Source organism: Lithobates pipiens, unplaced genomic scaffold (assembly GCF_037356315.1).
Source record: "Lithobates pipiens isolate NorthernLeopardFrog02 unplaced genomic scaffold, aLitPip1_a1.2 Scaffold_10, whole genome shotgun sequence".
Lineage (NCBI taxonomy): Eukaryota > Metazoa > Chordata > Amphibia > Anura > Ranidae > Lithobates > Lithobates pipiens.
Window position 1 is genome coordinate 72,693,099 of NW_027507686.1, and position 20,710 is coordinate 72,713,808.

Consider the following 20,710-nt stretch of genomic DNA (forward strand, 5'->3'; position numbering starts at 1 on the left):
ATCATCATTTTTTTACACTTGAACATTAGGCCCACGGAAGCCTGCCTTTTTGCAGAAAAACGTGAGCTTGGCGTGATGGAAGGTGGAGTGGAGGATAATTGTGAGGAGAGAGGAGAAGGAGAAGTAGAAAACGAGGTTGGACGGTGAGAGCCTGGAGTGTGGCTTTGTGTGTTCCGTTGCTCCCACTGGGCTCGGTGATGGCTGCTCATGTGCCTTCTTAAGGCGGTCGTCCCTAGGTGAGTGTTGGGCTTACCGCGACTAATGCGTTGACTGCAAAGATTGCAGATGGCAACGCTATTGTCAGCAGCGGACACGTTAAAAAAAGCTCACACTGCGGAGCCATGTGCCAGTGTCCTGGGAGCGCCAGATGTGACCGTACATGGTCGATGACTCGCTCCTGATACATTTGCAGTGTGCTTTGTCCCTCCTGTGCAATGTAAGTTATTCCTGCTTCTCCTCCCTATCTGCTGGTCCATATCTCCCTCTGAACTCCCCTCCTCTTCCTCTCTTGTAGGCACCCACGTGACATCACTAGACACGTCATCATCGACGTCACCTTTCCCACCACTATAAGTAGAGATCTCGGAGTAGGCAGCAACACCGGGGACCAACCTCCTCCTTGGGCTGATCTGGGTACTGTCGTCAGACTACTGAGTAGGGGTTGTAGCTACCTCTTCTTCCTGATCCAATACCAAGAGTGGCTGCGCATCAGAAATGTCTTGATATGGATCGGAAAATAATTCTTGTGACTCAAGCGGAAGGTATGTGGTGGTGGGGGTGTTGTTGGTGGTAGTGTCTTTGGGGGTGCACATAGCAGAGAGTGAAGAAGAGGGTGCAGATCGAGAGGATGAAGAGGGTGCAGAAGAGTAAGGCTGTGTGAGCCACTCAACCAAGTCTGGTGCGTCCTTTAAAGTAATTGAACGTACCTTCTGCAACTTCCCACTTTGGCTCAAGCCTGTTGCTCCTGCCCTACCCCTACCACCCCTGCGGAAGGGCCTGTCTCTTCCTCTGCCTGTCATTTTTTAAATGACCCTGTGACAAAACTCTCAGTCCCTATACTGATAAAGGACTGCTGCAGTATAGGGCAGCAGTCAGCAGTAGTGCACCTCAACCCTATGTATTGTGGACCTATACCAGTCCTTAAGGAATAGCAGACTGTACCTCACTCAACCCTATGTACTGTAGCACCCTAGACCTTACCAGTCCTTATAAGGACCTTTGTGGAACAAGTAGGTTGTGAATGATTAGCAGACTGTACCTCAGTCCCTATACTGATAAAGGACTGCTGCAGTATAGGGCTGCAGTCAGACTCAGCAGTTGTGCACCTCAACCCTATGTATTGTGGACCTATACCAGTCCTTAAGGAATAGCAGACTGTACCTCACTCAACCCTATGTACTGTAGCACCCTAGACCTTACCAGTCCTTATAAGGACCTTTGTGGAAAAAGTAGGTTGTGAATGATTAGCAGACTGTACCTCAGTCCCTATACTGATAAAGGACTGCTGCAGTATAGGGCAGCAGTCAGACTCAGCAGTAGTGCACTTCAACCCTATGTATTGTGGACCTATACCAGTCCTTAAGGAATAGCAGACTGTACCTCACTCAACCCTATGTACTGTAGCACCCTAGACCTTACCAGTCCTTATAAGGACCTTTGTGGAACAAGTAGGTTGTGAATGATTAGCAGACTGTACCTCAGTCCCTATACCGATAAAGGACTACTGCAGCAGAAGGGCAGCAGTCAAGTGTAATATTCTTTCTATATTTGGAAGAAAGAATATTATACGTGTACAAGCCTATTACCATACCAGTCCTGAAAAGAACCTTTGTGGACCTAATAGTAACAGCTACTGATTAAACTGACTGTCCCTCGCTGCCTCACACACAGCTTCCTGCCTGTCCCTATTTAAACTGACAAAACAGAGGCTGCTGGAACAATAACTTGAATAGCACTTTTGTGGACCTAATAGTAACAGCTAATGACTAAACTGACTGTCCCTGCAGCACACAGCGTCCTGTCCCTTTCTCTACACTGACAAGAGACAGGCTGCTGCAACAATCAGTAGCACAGCACTGCCTCAAACCTATATCCTGAACTACACCTAACACCTATACCAGTCCTGAAAAGAACTTTTGTGGACCAAATAGCTAGCGATTTGGGTCACTGCAATCTCTCCCTGCTCCACACAGCAACCTCTCCCTATAGTGACAGAAGAAAGAATGTAAAATGGCCGCCGGATCGGGTCTATTTATAAGTTAGGGGGAATGTCCAAGTGTCCATGTGCTGTAATGTCTCAATTGGCTGTCCTGTACCCTATGATGGATGTGTCATCATAGGTCAAATTTCTTTTACACAGTAAACACGGAAGTCCGCCGGGCGAACGGCGGCAATAGTCCGCCGATTAGGCGGACGGCGAACAGCCGAAATTCGCTGCGAAACGACCGCCGGGCGAACTGTTCGGCCATCCCTAATCTTAACTCTAAAATTTATGTTTTTAATTAAAACAGTTAGAGAGGGCCAATTTGGTTTTTTTGAAGGCTGGCTGGTAAGTGTTAATTGGAAACCTTTTGTTTGTAGACATGTGCATTCATTTTCGTCCGAATGCATTTTCATCCGAATTTCGGGTATTTTCGTTATCATTTAAGCAAACGATAACGAATGTGCAGAATCCGAAAACCAAAAGATCTGACATAAAATAATGCTTTATTTTCGTTTTTGTTGTGACAACAATTCGATATAGATAGGAGATTCAACATGACACTGACAATAGCAATCTGTGTCCATCGAACCTGTGGTCGAATGTGCCTAACCTTAGCTCTATTAGTCCAAGATTATTCTACATAGAGAGAAAAGATTCAACATTATAGAGACAATAACAAAAAAGGTTGAATGTGCCTAACCTAACTGTATTAGTCCAAGATTATTCGACATATAGAGAAAAAAGATTCAACATGAAGATTCGACGAAGCAGTCGATGCGAGTGGACATTTATGGTCAAATGCTCTGCCCATAGGCTATAGATGAATTCTAATGTTGGTTGACTAGTAATAATAATTAATAAATATAATTATTACTAGTGTAATACAACATTAGAATTGTACTATAGCTTGTAGGTGGAACATTTGACCTGAAATGTATGATTGCGGCGTCATACAGTTTAGCTGCTTCGTCGAATCTTCTTAGAACATTCGACAGACACCATAAGCCTTCAATGACAGATTCGACCTTAATTATTTTGGATTTTCAGACGAATGCATTTCTTTAACGAAAGAAAATAAATGAAAACGAATTTCGGGAGTAACTAAAAACATTTTTTTTTGGACGAAAACGAAATTCCGAAACAAAATATTTCAGTGTGCACATGTCTATTTGTTTGTGATGTGCAATGCCCTTCCCACTTTGCTGCAAATGCCAGGTATAGTTTAGGGTGGTTGCAACTTTTTTGTACAGTTTGTTCTGTTTAGGTATTTTTGTAATTTTTGTTATTTATTGCTTAGTTCTATTTCATGACATAAGCAGATAATCTTCTGTCTTTAGTTGCACCAAAGCCATCACCTGTCTTGAGAAGCATTTCACCAGCAAATGTTATGCCAAGCATCACACCGCACACAGTGAGTCTAGTCTGGATTTATTGTTTACCTATAGTAATGCGTACACATGATCGGACTTTCCAACAACAAGCTCAGATCGAACATTTCCCGATGGAAAATCCGGCCGTGTGTATGCGGCATTAGACTTTTATTGAAAATGTTACTTTTATTTTAGAAAGTGGTAAAAAAAAAAAGTTTATAACTGATATGTTTACGTGCGTGGACTAAAAAAAATCTGACAAATATAACCCATTTTAAACTAGTATTTTTGATATTTTCAGTTTCTTTTTTTTTTTTTTTTTTAAACGACAATTTTATTGAAGAGAAATAGTAGGCACAAAAGTATAAATGCGGAAACGTACAAAGAGAGATCCCCAACAATTGGAGAGTTAAGATGTCAACAGACGTACAGATAACATATCAAATGAAACAAGCAATGAGTTTGATAAGGCAATGCATATAGAAAGACCCTAATTGAGGGGGGGTGAGTAGGCATTAAGAAGGGCATAAGAGGGGTTTGGAATTGTCCGCAACTTGAAGCTCGGAAGATAGCTGCCTTGGGCAGGTAAGGAAATCCATCTGGGGGATACAGGCTGGGCCCAAGGAGCGAGGAGGTGGATCCTTTCCAAAAAGAGTCTAGGGGTAACTGGTAGGACAAGTCAGGTAATGAGTTTCTTAGGTAGTATCGTGCGGTAGCTAGATAGAGTGGCCTGGGTAGGGTCTGCATTGGTAGAGTGTTGGGGGTTCGTGTCCGTGAGATACAGTGGTGTGAAAAAGTGTTTGCCCCCTTCCTCATTTTCTGTTCCTTTGCATGTTTGTCACACTTAAGTGTTTCGGAACATCAAACCAATTTAAACAATAGTCAAGGACAACACAAGTAAACACAAAATGCAATTTGTAAATGAAGGTGTTTATTATTAAAGGTGAAAAAAAATCCAAACCATCATGGCCCTGTGTGAAAAAGTGATTGCCCCCCTTGTTAAAATATACTATAACTGTGGTTGTCCACACCTGAGTTCAATTTCTCTAGCCACACCCAGGCCTGATTATTGCCACACCTGTTCACAATCAAGGCATCACTTAAATAGGAGCTGCTTGACACAGTAAGGTCCACCAGAAGATCCTTAAAAGCTACACATCATGCCGAGACCCAAAGAAATTCAGGAACAATTGAGAAAGAAAGTAATTGAGATCTATCAGTCTGGAAAGGGTTATAAAGCCATTTCCAAAGCTTTGGGAATCCAGCGAACCACAGTGAGAGCCATTATCCACAAATGGCGAAGACATGGAACAGTGGTGAACCTTCCCAGGAGTGGCCGGCCGCCCAAAATGACCCCAAGAGCGCAGCGACGACTCATCCAAGAGGTCACAAAAGACCCCACAACAACGTCCAAGGAACTGCAGGCCTCACTTGCCTCAGTTAAGGTCAGCGTTCATGCCTCCACCATCAGGAAAAGACTGGGCACAAATGGCCTGCATGGCAGAGTTCCAAGGAGAAAACCACTGCTGAGCAAAAAGAACATCAAAGCTCGTCTCAATTTCTCCACAACACATCTTGATGATCCCCAAGACTTTTGGGACAACATTCTGTGGACCGATGAGACAAAAGTGGAACTCTTTGGAAGGTGTGTGTCCAAGTATATCTGGCGTAGAAGGAACACTGCATTTCATAAAAAGAACATTATACCAACAGTAAAATATGGTGGTGGTAGTGTGATGGTCTGGGGCTGTTTTGCTGCTTCAGGACCTGGAAGACTTGCCGTGATAAAAGGAACTATGAATTCTGCTGTCTACCAAGAGATCCTGAAGGAGAATGTCCGACCATCTGTTCGTGTACTCAAGCTGAAACGAACTTGGGTTCTGCAGCAGGACAATGATCCTAAACACACCAGCAAGTCCACCACCGAATGGCTGAAGAAAAACAAAATGAAGACTTTGGAGTGGCCTAGCCAAAGTCCTGACCTGAATCCTATTGAGATGTTGTGGTATGACCTTAAAAAGGCCGTTCATGCTCGAAAACCCTCTAATGTAACTGAATTAGGACAATTCTGCAAAGATGAGTGGGCCAAAATTCCTCCAGGACGCTGTAAAAGCCTCATTGCACGTTATCGCAAACGCTTGGTTGCAGTTGTTGCTGCTAAGGGTGGCCCAACCAGTTATTAGGTTTAGGGGGCAATCACTTTTTCACACAGGGCCATGATGGTTTGGATTTTTTTTCACCTTTAATAATAAACACCTTCATTTACAAATTGCATTTTGTGTTTACTTGTCTTGTCCTTGACTATTGTTTAAATTGGTTTGATGTTCCGAAACACTTAAGTGTGACAAACATGCAAAGGAACAGGAAATGAGGAAGGGGGCAAACACTTTTTCACACCACTGTATAGCGGAAGGTGTGTGTGCCTAGGTCGAAGCATCTGGGATTAGGAGTCTTACAGGGGAGGGGGGGACCGGAGGGAGGATGTAGAAGAGAAGAGAGAGAAAGCGGTAGAAAGGAGAGGGGAGGAGAAGGAGGGCAATGGGGAGTATGGAGTAGAGGCAGATGGGGGGAGCAAAGGTACAGGGTGGATTGGAGCTGTCTGGAGTCCCCTTTCCCAAGGCCCCCCGAAGCATATAGAGTAACATGTAGAACAACTTTTTGTTTGCTTTTGCATTTCAGCGACCTCAAGGTTAGCAAGTACTAGGGTAAAGAAGTCTGAGTAGAAAGCCTGTGATGGAAAGTGCCAAATGCAAAGTGTGGAATGTAAAAAATGTGAAAAAAAAAAAAGTAAAATGTAAAATGTAAAATGTAAAATGTCCCCCTCATCGCACATTCAAGTAATCGGCAGTGGTCTGGAAGTGTTTCCAACAGGCCCATTTTGTGCTAAATTTGGAAGGGGTATCTCTGGATATATGAATCAATTCTTCCATTTCAGCTATTTTGTTGATTCTGGAGAACCACTCTTTCAGGGAGGGAATTTCGGAGGTGCCCCAGTGAATAGGTATGCACTGTTTGGCTGCGTTGAGCATGTGCATAGCTAGAGAGCCATGGTAAGTTCGTCTCGGTAGAGGCGAAAGGTGGAGAAGGCATTGGGCTGGGGTTGGGGCAATGTTATAGGTGGTAATTTGGGAAACGAGACTGCACACTTCTCTCCAGAAATTATGTATTGAGGGACAGGACCACCAAATATGAAGTGGTGTACCCCTGTCTTGGTTGCACCTCCAGCAGGTGTCAGTGGCATTTGGGGCAAATTTGTATAGTAGAGAGGGGGTACGGTACCAACGGGATTGTATTTTATAGCCGTTTTCTTGGGTGCTAACATTCAATGATCCTTTATGAATGGTTTGAAAAATGGCGTTCCACTGTTCATCACTTATCGATAAGGCAAGGTCTTCCTCCCAACGTTTGCATGCTAAGGTGGAGCCGGGACGCTCCCCATCAAAAAGCAAGTTATGGGTAAGCGCAATGAGATGCCTTTGGGGGGTGGATTGGGTGCACAGGATTTCGAACGGAGTAAGTGCCCTAGAGCATTGCGAATTTGTGTCTAGCGATCGTAGGTAATGAGCGATCAATAGGTAGGTCCAAGGAGGGATGGGTGGTCTATCCATGTTATTAGCGATGGTCGAGGCTGGGATGAGTGACCCTTTCTCAAAAAAGTGGCAAGCGTTCAACGTGTCTCTTGGCCAGTTGTCTGTCAGGAAATCTGGGGATATGCCAGGCGGAAAGTCTGGGTTGCATTTAATCGGGGATAGGGGTCCCGGAATTGACGAGACTTTCGTGTGAGTACAGATGTGTTGGAAGCATTTCAGTGTCGGGTGTATAAGGGGGTGGAGGGTGGCCGTGATGGGTACATGAGACGGTTTCATCCAAGGCAAAGAGGCGAGTGGGCGAGAGGAGAAAGAGGCCTCTAGAGAGACCCATTCTTTGTGAGGGTCGCGAACATTCCAGTCAACTATTCTAGTTAAATGGACTGCCCTATAATAGTTGAGTATGTTTGGGAAGCCCAGACCCCCAAGGAGTTTAGGGCGTGATAGGGTCCGGAGGGAAATTCTAGGCGTTCGGCCTCCCCACAAGAACTTCGAACAGATGGAGTTGTACGTTTTAAAGAACGTTTGGGGGACTTGTATAGGGACTGTTTGGAGAATATATAGTAGGCGAGGCAGGACATTCATCTTGAGGACCGCGATTCTGCCGAACCAAGAGAGAGAATGTTTGTTCCAACGTTTAAGATCGTCCGTAATAGTTTGGAGGATGGGGAGATGGTTTTTAGCATATAGGTCAGTTAACTTTCTAGTAATTTGTGTGCCCAGGTAGGTAATGGAGTCACTCTTCCAGCAGAAGGGGAAGTTCGCTTCACATTGTGCTTGGATCTCCTCAGGTAGAGAGATGTTCAGGGCGTAAGACTTGGAAAAATTGATTTTAAGGTTAGAAATGGCTTGAAATTTCTTAAACTCTGATAGAACAATTGGGAGCGTAGTAATAGGGCTCGTGAGGAACATCAATATGTCGTCTGCGAAAGCCGCATATTTACATTCTTTAAGTGGGGTAAGAATGCCCTTAATATCATTGTTTAGTGAAATGGTTTGGAGGAGGGGTTCTAGGGTTAGAATGAATAGGATCGGGGAAAGGGGACACCCTTGCCTCGTACCGTTTCCGATGGGGAAGGCGTCTGACAGAGTACCATTGACCCGGACCCTTGCAGAAGGGGTAGAATATAAAGACATGATCATGGACATCATGTGAGGACCAAGGCCCAGATTATGGAGCACTGCTTCCATGTAGTCCCATGCCACTCTGTCAAACGCCTTCTCCGCATCAAGAGACAGGAAGAAGGCCTGCTGTTCAGTTTGTGTTATCATGTGGTGGATATTAATGGATTTCAGGGTGTTGTCCCTGGCTTCGCGTCCGGGAACAAAGCCTACCTGGTCTGGGGAGATGAGGGTTGGGATGAACGGAAGGAGTCTGTTGGCTAATATTTTGGCAAAAAGTTTGACGTCTACATTGAGTAGGGAAATTGGTCTATAACTGCTCGTGGTTGTTGGGTCCTTATCTGGTTTGGGTATAACGGTGATATGAGCTTCTAAGATTCCTCGGGGGAGGGATTTGGATGTTGGGACAGAGTTGAAGGCCTTAAGAAAGGGGGACTGAAGTGTCTCGGCAAATAATTTGTAATAAGCTGAAGTCAGGCCGTCGGGTCCAGGGCTCTTGCCCGGTTTCATTTGTTTGACTGCTTGAAGCCATTCCGCCGCCGAAATTGGTGCTTCCAACGACTGGAGGGCGTCAGATGGAACTTTTTGAAGAGGAAGTCTTGAAAGGTACGTATGAAAGTCGTGTAGACGTTTTTGGGGGTCTGGAGGGTGCGGGCAGTCGGAGTTAAGGTTATATAGGGAGGTATAATAGCGTTCGAATTCCCGTGCTATTTCTGCATTCGTTTCAAGGGTGGAGCCGGTAGGAGAGTGGATACGGTGTATCGTCTGTTTGGCCTTTTTTGATTTAAGCATGCGCGCCAGTAAGCGGCCTGATTTGTTGCCATGTTCATAAAAGAACTTCTGTGAGAGGGCAAAGGATTTCCTCGTCTGGTAGCCTAATATGTCTTGGATCTGGGTGCGGGTATCTATTAGGTCGGAATGGGCGTCCTCTGCTAGGGTTCTTTTGTGTTTCGTTTCAAGGGATCTGAGTTTCGCAAATAGGGTTGTCAGTGTGGCCGCTCTCTCTTTCTTGCGGGCAGAGGCAAGGGAGATAAGTTTGCCCCTAACCACGCATTTATGTGCCTCCCATTGCGTGAGGGGGGAAACGTCTGGGGTGTCATTGTCTATGAAATAGTGGGATAGACAGTCTCTAATTTCCTTAACTCTAAGTTCGTCTGTTAGAATATTTGCATCTAGTCTCCATATAGAGGTTCGTTCAAGCCTTTCAGGAAAAGTAAATAGAGCCGTGATCGGATGATGGTCAGAAATCGTCATGGGTTCTATAGAGGCTTTGGATAGATGGTGTAAGTCCTGCTGGGAGACCATGAGGTAATCGATACGTGAGTACCTGTTGTGAGGGGCAGAGTAGAAGGTGAAATCTTTATCTCTAGGATGAAGCGTTCGCCACGCGTCATGTAGTAACAGTTGATGAAGGCTTTTCCTGATCTGTTTGAGTGCACGGAACGGTAAGCTGGAGGTCCCGGAGGACGTGTCCAACAGGGGGGTCTAAGGGGGCGTTAAAGTCGCCTCCAAGAATCAGCATCCCTTCAGAGAAAGAGCTAAGTTGATGCATTATACTCCGGAAAAAGGTTACTTGGGAGGTGTTAGGGCTGTATATGTTCGCTAGCGTAATCTTCCTCTTTTTAAATGTACCCTTGAGAAATAGGAATCTGCCATTCGTATCTGCTAGAGTGTCTAGAATCTGGAAGTCGAAGTGTTTGGAGAGAAGTGTAGAGACTCCTTTGCTTTTAGAAGTGGGACATGTTGCGTGAAATTCCACTGGGAAGGTGTGATTGGATAATTTAGGGGTAGATTTAGAGCAAAAATGGGTTTCCTGCAGGAAAACAACATCAGCTTTCAGTTTCTGCATCATCAATCGTGTCTGATGACGTTTATTTTCAGTTTCAATAATATATTTTCTCTTTGTTTTTTAAAACATATATGTTTTTTGTAAACAGTTAACCAGGATGTATGAGACAAGACCAGATACTAATGTACATTTTCCAGAGAAACAAGATTGTCCACCTTTAACCTGCTTCGGCGCTGTGATTCGCTGGAGCCACAATGACATCACTCCCGCGCATGCGCACGGGAGCCGACATGAGCGACATATCGCCGCGAACTGTGGCCAGCCCAGTGCGCCACAGCGGTGGCTGTCTTTTTGTAAATATCAAGATATTTCTTGGACCTACAGGTAAGCCTTAATCTAGGTTTACCTGTAGGCCAAAGTGGTTTGTAAGGGTTTACAACCACTTTAAGGATGCGGTGGCCAGGTTCTCAGTCAACTTCTTAACCAGCTATTCTTCGGTAATTTTAGACCGATCTGAATTAGAGATGTTACAGTATGTAAGCCCAGCATGTGTCACTACTATAGCTTTAGTGAGCTAACTTACCTGTAATGAAGTATGTCCCACATTGTGCAGGCAACTACTGTATAAATCGTCTGTGCATGGACACTCAGTCCTCTTTCTGTTGTTGAACTTTCATTGATGTGGAGGTTAATAGCATCAGGTCTTCTGCGAAGCAGCTGTGAAAATGGTTTCTGATGAGCACCTGTTCCCTTCTTCTTCCTCTTCCATGATCTGCGAATGAGGAGGAGAATCCTACAACTCATCAGACTTTCCGCCATTCACAGATTGTGTTACAGGCAGTAAAAACAATGAATGAAGTTTTTTCAGTGGAGGAGAGGGTGGGTGCTCCTCAGGAACTTTTTTATAGCAGCTGCACAGAAGACCTGAAGTTATTAACCCCCATGGTGCTGGAAGTTCAGAGGCAAGAAGAGAGCTGGACACCCTGCACAGAAGATTTATAAAGAATCAAGCTGCCTGAAACAATGTGAGATTTACTTCTTTACAAGTAAGTTATCTCACTAAAATTCTAGATTAATGTTTTTTATCTAACCATTAGCTTTAATAATAATAGCATCACGTGCAATAATTATAGTATATTTCCGCTTTATAATTTCAGATTTCATCTTCTCCAAATGACCCATTTCATTGCACAAGTTCAGCAAAAAATGAAAATACTGGATTTTTGGCAAGTATGTTTTTTTTTCATTTCTTAAAAGGGACATAAGTCAATGGGTGTGAAGACCATAGAATCTTTTTTAAATCTGTGAATCTTTAGTGGATAAATCCTAATTTTCTTTACAAGTTGCAATTTCCCCAAAAGTACACCACTAACACCACATGAGCATTGTTCACATCTTTGATAAATACCACAGTGGAATCCTAGTATAGAAATAAGAGATTATTAGGCGAATGCAATGTTACAATAATAAGGTTTGATAAACAATTATAAAAGAAGAAACCGGCTATAAATAGGGTACCTCATCCATGAATAACACGACCAAGAAAAAAGCAAAAACTAGCGGACTTTACTGGTACCAGAGAAAACGGTCAGACATTGTGGTAAAAAAAGGTAAGTATTTACTATAATGTATAGTTAAAAGACATTGTAACGACACCCCGAGTATGAAAGGGGTTAAAGCCGATTAGGGCATTCCATTTCCAGCTACTGAACACTTCAATCAGCGGAACAAGAAACTATATGAATAATTATCCCCCAAGTACGAGACAAGGCTCTGTATTGAGGTTCAAACAAGAATTTTTTATTTTGATATCTTACACAAATATATACAGCAGGATGAAAGTACAACCTCTCACCGGAAACTTAATTAACATGAGCTAATTATCTAATCCTTTAGACAGCCTAGGTGATTTAGAGACATGACCTTTAGAACAGACTTCACGTCTCCAAGCTCACCAACTATTCAATACACATTATCATACATCTCAATACAGAACTCCTTTGTCAGGTCACCTTGAAGCGAGGGATCAGGAGTGCACCGCAGGGTTGTGGACCCTACGGCTGACTGCTGCAGACGGGGGACAGATCCCACTGGGGTTAGAGCATAAGATTCCCTGGGGCGCGGAGTCTAAGAGCCAGCAGGTGTTCACCAGCGCCTCTGGTGGTGAGGATGGACTTGGCTGCAACTGGCTCCAGGTCACGACCCCCAGGGTCCCCCAGCTCACACCCACAGTAGGCAACAGGAGGATAGGAATGGTGAGGGACAAAGCTAAGGTCGGGGCCACAAGCAGACAAGAATAGTCGGGTACACGCCAAAAGGTCAGGATCACAGGCAAACAAGGATAGTCAAGACAAGCCAATGTCGGTAACGGAAAACAGTAGCAGAGCACACGGCAGGAAACAGGAAGCTAACACACAAAGGAATACACAATGGTTGATCAGCACTGATGGCCTGCAGTGCACAGGTTAATATAGGACTTCCTGATAGGGCCTGGGGTGGAGCCATGCTTAGAGGAGAGGTTATAAAAACCACCAGGTGGAAGTGGCTGGCCTCTTAGTCTGAAGACATGAGGGGAGGTAAGCAAACACAGGAAGATCACTGCATAACCATGACATCCTTCATACAATTGCAGGGTTAATTAGCCCAGACAACAATGGCTGAAAGAGAAGCCACACTAGACTCATTTACATTATAGCAGACACAGACAGAGACAGGTGGCTGGAATTGACATCAGCAACAATATTTGTCCCAGCATTATGAATCAGCCACTATTTTTAATATGGTAGATCCAGGGTTCATTATTTTCTTGGTCACCCTGCGCCCAAAAGTGACTCCCGTCACATGACTCCCTCCTTGTGGGACACTCCGGCAGATCCAGCTTGATCCTTCTCGGGTCAACTTGGGGATGTCCGTTACTAGGAGGCCGGAGTGATGTCTGTTTGCCGGGACAACCTATCAGCATTGCCATTTTGCTTACTGGATCGGTAGCTGATGGTGAAGTTTTATGGTTACAGGGCTAAACTCCGCCTCAGCAACTTGTCATTGTCTCCTGAGACCCGGTTAAGCCAGACCAATGGGTTGTGGTTGGTGACTAAAAATTCCTGTCTGTACAAATAAGGGTTCAACTTTTTAAGGGCCCAGACCAGGGCCAAGCACTCCTCCACTGCCGCATAGCTCACTTCCCAGGGTAATAGCTTTCTGCTCAGGTATGCGACAGGGTGTTCTCTTCCATCCTCCCTGATTTGGCTCAGTACAGCCCCCAGTCCAAACATGGAAGCGTCTGTGTGGACAAGGAAACGTTTTGCCAGGTACTGGGGCAGCGAAGACAGGGGCATTTACAAGTGCTTGCTTGGGGGCTAGAAGTGCGGCTTCACAAGCTGGAGACCACAGGGCTTACCTAGGCAAGTTATTTTTTGTCAGGTCAGTCAGGGGCTTGGCGATAGCACTATAATCAGGGACAAAACATCGGTAGTACCCTGCAGTCCCCAAGAAGGCTAATACCTGGGTCTTAGTATGGGGTGTGGGCCAGTTAGCTACTGCCTTTACCTTGGCTGGTCCCGTGTCCCGAACCAACCCAATCCAGGTGAACACGGGCAATAGGTAGCCTTCTGCAATCCTTATGTTTACAGAGTTTCCAGTGTGTTATCTCTCTGGGATGAGGTTCTTCTGTAATAGGGTTATGGTGGTGCCATTATCAAGTAGGCCATTGGCTACCTTTCCATTAACCTGGACAGTCTGTCTGTGTTTCTGCCTGTTGTCCTGGTTAGCTGTTTGTACTGGATCAGCCTCTTTCAGGACGCCCCAATATTCTTCCTCCTCAGTGCAGTGAGCTGCAGGCATGGATGTGCAGGGATTCCTCCCTGCTGGCTTTCTCCACGCCTTGGACTGCCTAGCTGGATTCAACGGACAGTCTGGCTTTTTTGTGCCCTAGCTGTTTACACCCGAAACACCTGATGGGTTGTGAGTAGTCCTGGGAGTTGAACCTGTGGCCGCTGGAGGTGGTGCTGTAGGGCGCTACAACTGTGGTTGGTAGGTGCCAGCTGGAGGGGGTGCCGCTGATCAATAATCCACCCGAGCTGTTGTCTTGACCACAGGGTTATGCAGCTTGCGGGCATCTGTGTATTCGTCCACCAAACGAGCTGCTTCAGGCAAGGTGAAAGGTTTTCGGTCCCGGACCCACTCTCTGACTTCCGGGGACAGCTTGTCAAAGAAGTGCTCCAGCAGGAACAGCTGCAGCGCCTCTTTGCCAGATACTGCTTGGCATCCAGCGACCCAATGGGATGGCGTGTGGTGTAGGCAGCATGCCCACTCGGTATATGAGTCTGCAGTCTGCTTGCTCGTCTCTCGGAACCGCCTCTGGTATGCCTCCGGTGTGATGGCATACCTGGCCAAATGTGCTTCTTTTACCAGCCCATAGTTCATAATCCCCTTGTCTGGAATGGCCCTCAACACTTCACTGGCCCGGCTGGACAATTTCCCAGACAAACTGGTAACCCATTCCTCTGTGGGTACCCGGTGTAGGCCACATTGCTGTTCAAAATCGGCAAGGTACTCATCAATCTCCCCTTCTGCTTCGATTATATTTTTAAAAGCAGTAAAATGTACCTTTCAGTTGGTGCTACTGTGACTCCTGCTGCTGCAGCATCTCTTGCTGTAGCCAATTTGCCTCCACAGTTGCTATAACTCGGTCTATGATGGCCGCTGTAGGGTTAGGGCCATAATGTGCCAGTCTTATGTTAACAGCCCAATGAAAACTTGCTTCTTCGGGTGTCCTGTCTGTTACGCTGGGCCTTTCGGTTGTGTTGGGTCTTTCGGCTGTATCCATTTTGACTAGTTCTGCGATAATGTCCCTCTTCTTGCGGTTGTTGGCCGGTAACCCCCGGTTCTCCAGTAAGTCTTCAGTAAGTGTCTTCTTGTAGCTGTCCTTCTGGGCTGTGGAATGATCCTGCTGCTTGCCACCAGTTCTAACGACACCCAGAGTATGAAAGGAGTTAAAGCCATTTAGGACATCCCATTTCTGAACCCAAAGGCAGCTACCGAACACTTCAATCAGGCGAACAAGAAACCATACGAATAATTCTCCCTTAAGTATGAGACGAGGCTCTGTATTGAGGTTCACACAGGAATGAATTTTTATTTTGAGATCTCACACAAATATATACAGCAGGATAAAAGTACTACCTCTCACCAGAAACCTAATTAACATGAGCTAATTATCTAATCCTTTAGACAGCCTAGGTGACTCAGAGACATGACCTTTAGGACAGATCCTAGCTCACCAACTAAACAATAAACATAATCATACATCTCAATACACTACTCCATCATACAATTGCAGGGTTAATTAGCCCAGACAACAATGGCTGAAAGAGAAGCTACACTAGACTTATTTACATTATAGCAGACACAGACAGAGACAGGTGGCTGGAATTGACATCAGCATCTCCTAACAGTATTTTTCCCAGCATTATGAATCAGCCACTATTTCTAATATGGTAGATACAGGGTTCATTATTTTCTTGGTCATCCTGTGCCCAAAAGTGACTCCCGTCACAGACAACATAAAACATGAAAAGAGTGCTCAAATTGGATGACACAAGCCATACAATCAACAACAACAGTAGCTCTTTGCTTTTTTACTCCAAGAGGTCGACTCCCTAACTAACCATCTAACTACTTCCTCAGGACCTCATTGCCTTAATAGCAAAGAATGTTGGCATGTCACCCTAAGAGTTCAAATGCAGGGATGGTGGTACTATGCCCGGCACAAAACAAGTGCCCATGACAGTGTGGCCAAATTGGCATACAACAATAGCCTTAAGTGTGGATCACCTCACTGTGCATGGCAGAGGGAGATAAGATCTCATGTATAGAATATCCTATCCTCCAGTGAAGCAGTGCCACGTACATATATACAGTGGTGTGAAAAAGTGTTTGCCCCCTTCCTCATTTCCTGTTCCTTTACATGTTTGTCACACTTAAGTGTTTCGGAACATCAAACCAATTTAAACAATAGTCAAGGACAACACAAGTAAACACAAAATGCAATTTGTAAATGAAGGTGTTTATTATTAAAGGTGAAAAAAAATCCAAACCATCATGGCCCTGTGTGAAAAAGTGATTGCCCCCTAAACCTAATAACTGGTTGGGCCACCCTTAGCAGCAACAACTGCAACCAAGCGTTTGCGATAACGTGCAATGAGGCTTTTACAGCGTCCTGGAGGAATTTTGGCCCACTCATCTTTGCAGAATTGTCCTAATTCAGTTACATTAGAGGGTTTTCGAGCATGAACGGCCTTTTTAAGGTCATACCACAACATCTCAATAGGATTCAGGTCAGGACTTTGGCTAGGCCACTCCAAAGTCTTCATTTTGTTTTTCTTCAGCCATTCGGTGGTGCACTTGCTGATGTGTTTAGGATCATTGTCCTGCTGCAGAACCCAAGTTCGTTTCAGCTTGAGTACACAAACAGATGGTCGGACATTCTCCTTCAGGATCTCTTGGTAGACAGCAGAATTCATAGTTCCTTTTATCACGGCAAGTCTTCCAGGTCCTGAAGCAGAAAAACAGCCCCAGACCATCACACTACCACCACCATATTTTACTGTTGGTATAATGTTCTTTTTATGAAATGCAGTGTTCCTTCTACGCCAGATATACTTGGACACACACCTTCCAAAGAGTTCCACTTTTGTCTCATCGGTCCACAGAATGTTGTCCCAAAAGTCTTGGGGATCATCAAGATGTGTTGTGGAGAAATTGAGACGAGCTTTGATGTTCTTTTTGCTCAGCAGTGGTTTTCTCCTTGGAACTCTGCCATGCAGGCCATTTTTGCCCAGTCTTTTCCTGATGGTGGAGGCATGAACGCTGACCCTAACTGAGGCAAGTGAGGCCTGCAGTTCCTTGGACGTTGTTGTGGGGTCTTTTGTGACCTCTTGGATGAGTCGTCGCTGCACTCTTGGGGTAATTTTGGGCGGCCGGCCACTCCTGGGAAGGTTCACCACTGTTCCATGTCTTCGCCATTTGTAGATAATGGCTCTCACTGTGGTTCGCTGGATTCCCAAAGCTTTGGAAATGGCTTTATAACCCTTTCCAGACTGATAGATCTCAATTACTTTCTTTCTCAATTGTTCCTGAATTTCTTTGGGTCTCGGCATGATGTGTAGCTTTTAAGGATCTTCTGGTGGACCTTACTGTGTCAAGCAGCTCCTATTTAAGTGATGCCTTGATTGTGAACAGGTGTGGCAATAATCAGGCCTGGGTGTGGCTAGAGAAATTGAACTCAGGTGTGGACAACCACAGTTATAGTATGTTTTAACAAGGGGGGCAATCACTTTTTCACACAGGGCCATGATGGTTTGGATTTTTTTTCATCTTTAATAATAAACACCTTCATTTACAAATTGCATTTTGTGTTTACTTGTGTTGTCCTTGACTATTGTTTAAATTGGTTTGATGTTCCGAAACACTTAAGTGTGACAAACATGCAAAGGAACAGGAAATGAGGAAGGGGGCAAACACTTTTTCACACCACTGTATATATATGTTGTTACATCAAAGCCACAAAAGATATATCTGATTCTCCAAAATATTAGCTTTTTCAACAATGCATCTACTTATTATGTGCCAGCAACAACGTGACAGTCCATCACAGAAATATGCAGCACCTGCGTGAATCCAGGCCTTTTTTAAAGCAACCTATTGAGCTGGCCAGAACCACCTCTGGAGGGGGTCTATTTCACATTTTCACAGCATTACTGTGAATAAACCTTTCCATATTTGGAGATTAAATCTCTTTTCCTCTAGACGTAAAGAGTGCCCCCTTGTCCTTTGTGATGACCTTAAAGTGAATAACTCAACACCAAGTTCACTATATGGAGCACTAATGTATTTGTACATGTTGACCATATCCCCCCTTAATCTCCTCTTCTTAAAAGAGAATAAATTGAGTTCCTCTAATCTTTCCTCATAGCTGAGCTCCTCCATGCCTCTTATCAGTTTGGTTGCACATCTCTGCACTTTCTCCAGTTCCCTGATATCCTTTTTGGGAACTGGTGCCCAAAACTGAAATGCATATTCCAGATGAGGTCTTACTAATGATTTGTACAGGGGCAAAATGATATCCCTCTCTCTGCAGTCCATGCCTCTCTTAATACAAGAAAGTACTTTGCTTGCTTTGGAAACTGCAGCTTGGCATTGCTGCTATTATTAGGCTTATGATCTACCAAAACCCCTACATCCTTCTCCACTATGAATTCCCCCAGTTGTATTCCCCCTAGCATGTATGATGCATGCATATTCTTAGCCCTCAAGTGCATAACTTTACATTTATTAACATTAAACCTCATTTGCCCAATGAAACAGTGCATTGAGGTCGGCTTATAAATTGGAGACATCTTGTAAGGACGATATTCCACTGCATAGCTTGGTGTCATCTGCAAAGACTGAAATGGTACTTTTAATCCCAGACCCTATATCATTTATAAAGATATTGAAAAGTAAGGGTACCGACACTGAACCTTGGAGTACACTACTGATAATCTTAGACCATTCAGAGTAAGAATCATTCATCACTACTCTCTGAATTCTGTCTTTTAGCCAGTTTTCTATATATTTTCACACTGATCTTTTCAAGCCTGTAGACTTTACCTTACACATTAGCCATGTGTGGGGAACTGTGTCAAACACTTTTGCAAAATCCAAGTATACCAAGTCCACAGCCACCCCTCTGTCCATTGTTTTACTTACCACTTCATAAAAAGAAATCAGGTTTGTTTGACAACTTCTGTCTTTGATGAATCCATGCTGTCTGTTGCTTAAAATATTTTTTTCCAGCAAGAACTCATCTATGTGGTCTTTTATTAAACTCTTCAACATCTTCCTAGGTATAGAAGTTAAACTAACAGGTCTATAGTTATTTGGTAAAGACTTTAAACCCTTTTTAAATCTAACCACATTGGTCCTATGCCAATCCAGTGGTACTATTCCAGTCATTAATGAGTCCCTAAAAATTATAAACAATTACTTTGAAATGACAAAGCGCAATTCTTTTTGGATCAGTGGGTGGATGCCATCTGGTGCTTTATCCACCTTTATACTGTCTAAATATTTCTAGACTATATCACTTTTAAACATTATGGATCATTTGGGGCGGTGTCACTACCACCCCATTATGGACAGGAGCTCCCCCATGCTCATTTGTGTATAGATAGAGCTGAAGAAAGTATTTAATAAATTTGCATTCTCTTTGTCCCCAGTCACCCATTCCAGATAATTTTGTAAAGGGCCTACATGCTCAGACCTGACCTTTTTACTATTAATATAGTTGAAGAATTTTGTAGGGTTTGTCCTACTATCTTTTGCAATCTGTCGTTCATTTTGAATTTTTGCGACCTCATTTTCCTTTTTTACATATTCTGTTATATTCTGTTTGTAAGCAAAGCAGGATACAGCATCACATAATACTTAGAAGAGTCTACAAAGCCTCTTAATGCAGCCCTGTTGGAAATAACCTGTTTTTTAAAAGAAAATACACATTCTGGGATGAGTTTTTTAACTATCAAATTCCACCTCTGGTTCATATTTCATAATTCAGTCTGTAATCGATATACCTTCATGTTTTACTGATGTATAAGAACATAACAATCAGACACCAAACATATTACAAGGGTCAGAAGGCTGATTAGATACATTACATCTCAGGAAGACACGCATAGGATTCACATTACATTTGGTGTCTATCAAATTGTAATTTCATTCCGTTCAATAACCTATTAGTTCTCAGACTGTAAAACCCTGTCACTTTGAAATATAGATGTAGCTAGAATAACTGGCAGTAACAGAGTGTCTGCTGAACTATAATATAAAGCATCAGCACCTCTATAACATACCCCACAGATCTTGTGATTGGGTGGGGGTTTGGTTCAGTAACACACTGTAGAGGGTCAACAAAAAGCTGCTGTATATGCAGCTACAATGTAATATGCATGTTAATGTCAAAATTCTAAAAATAAAGAACAAAGTACAGCCCTGTTCAAAATATACTAATGCTAATGTGCAAAGAGCAAAATAACGTATACCATCCTATCTTAAAGGTTCAAAATGTGTGCCATAGAATCCCTCAAGAAAATCCAGTGCCAAACAAATAGTGCGGTCCAAAGCCACTAATGTCAATATATGATATATGTTATACAAGTGACCTTCTTAGAACACTCTTGCTGTGCCCAGGCAAGTGATCTTCTTTAAAACACTCTTTCTGTGCTTAGACAAGTGTCCTCCTTCCACCTTGTGTTACTCAAACTGCTCACCTTAAGCATAGATTGTATTATAGGAGGTCTAGTAGCGCTTGATGAAGGTACAGGTTAACAGCTTCCACAACCAGGCTCAGATATAGCAGAACACAGTTGCAGTAAAGGGTTAATCTCAAGCCACTTCAGGAATCAAGCCATTTATAAAAGGAGAGCAAAGACCCTGCCCCCCCTTAACAGTTTTCTTTGTTGCTGAAGGGTCACATTCTATGGGTGATGTCAATTTTACAATTCTGGCTCTTGATGTATTATCATTATCTAATGTGTTTCCCCTAGGAGTCTTAGCTGTGATGATCCTTTTTGCTATTCATACACGTTCAATATGTACTGTA

At 43.8% G+C, this 20,710-nt stretch overlaps 1 protein-coding gene across 1 annotated transcript in view; it reads left to right on the forward strand.

Annotated features, from left to right (window-relative positions):
• LOC143925464 (uncharacterized) overlaps nucleotides 1-20,710 on the forward strand; it is a 42,662-nt gene that overhangs the window by 2,898 nt on the left and 19,054 nt on the right. Inside the window, exons 2-3 of the mRNA XM_077449995.1 lie at nucleotides 3,541-3,614; nucleotides 11,229-11,301. Of these exons, the coding sequence (XP_077306121.1) occupies nucleotides 3,541-3,614; nucleotides 11,229-11,301 (147 nt within the window). The remainder of the gene's footprint in view (nucleotides 1-3,540; nucleotides 3,615-11,228; nucleotides 11,302-20,710) is intronic.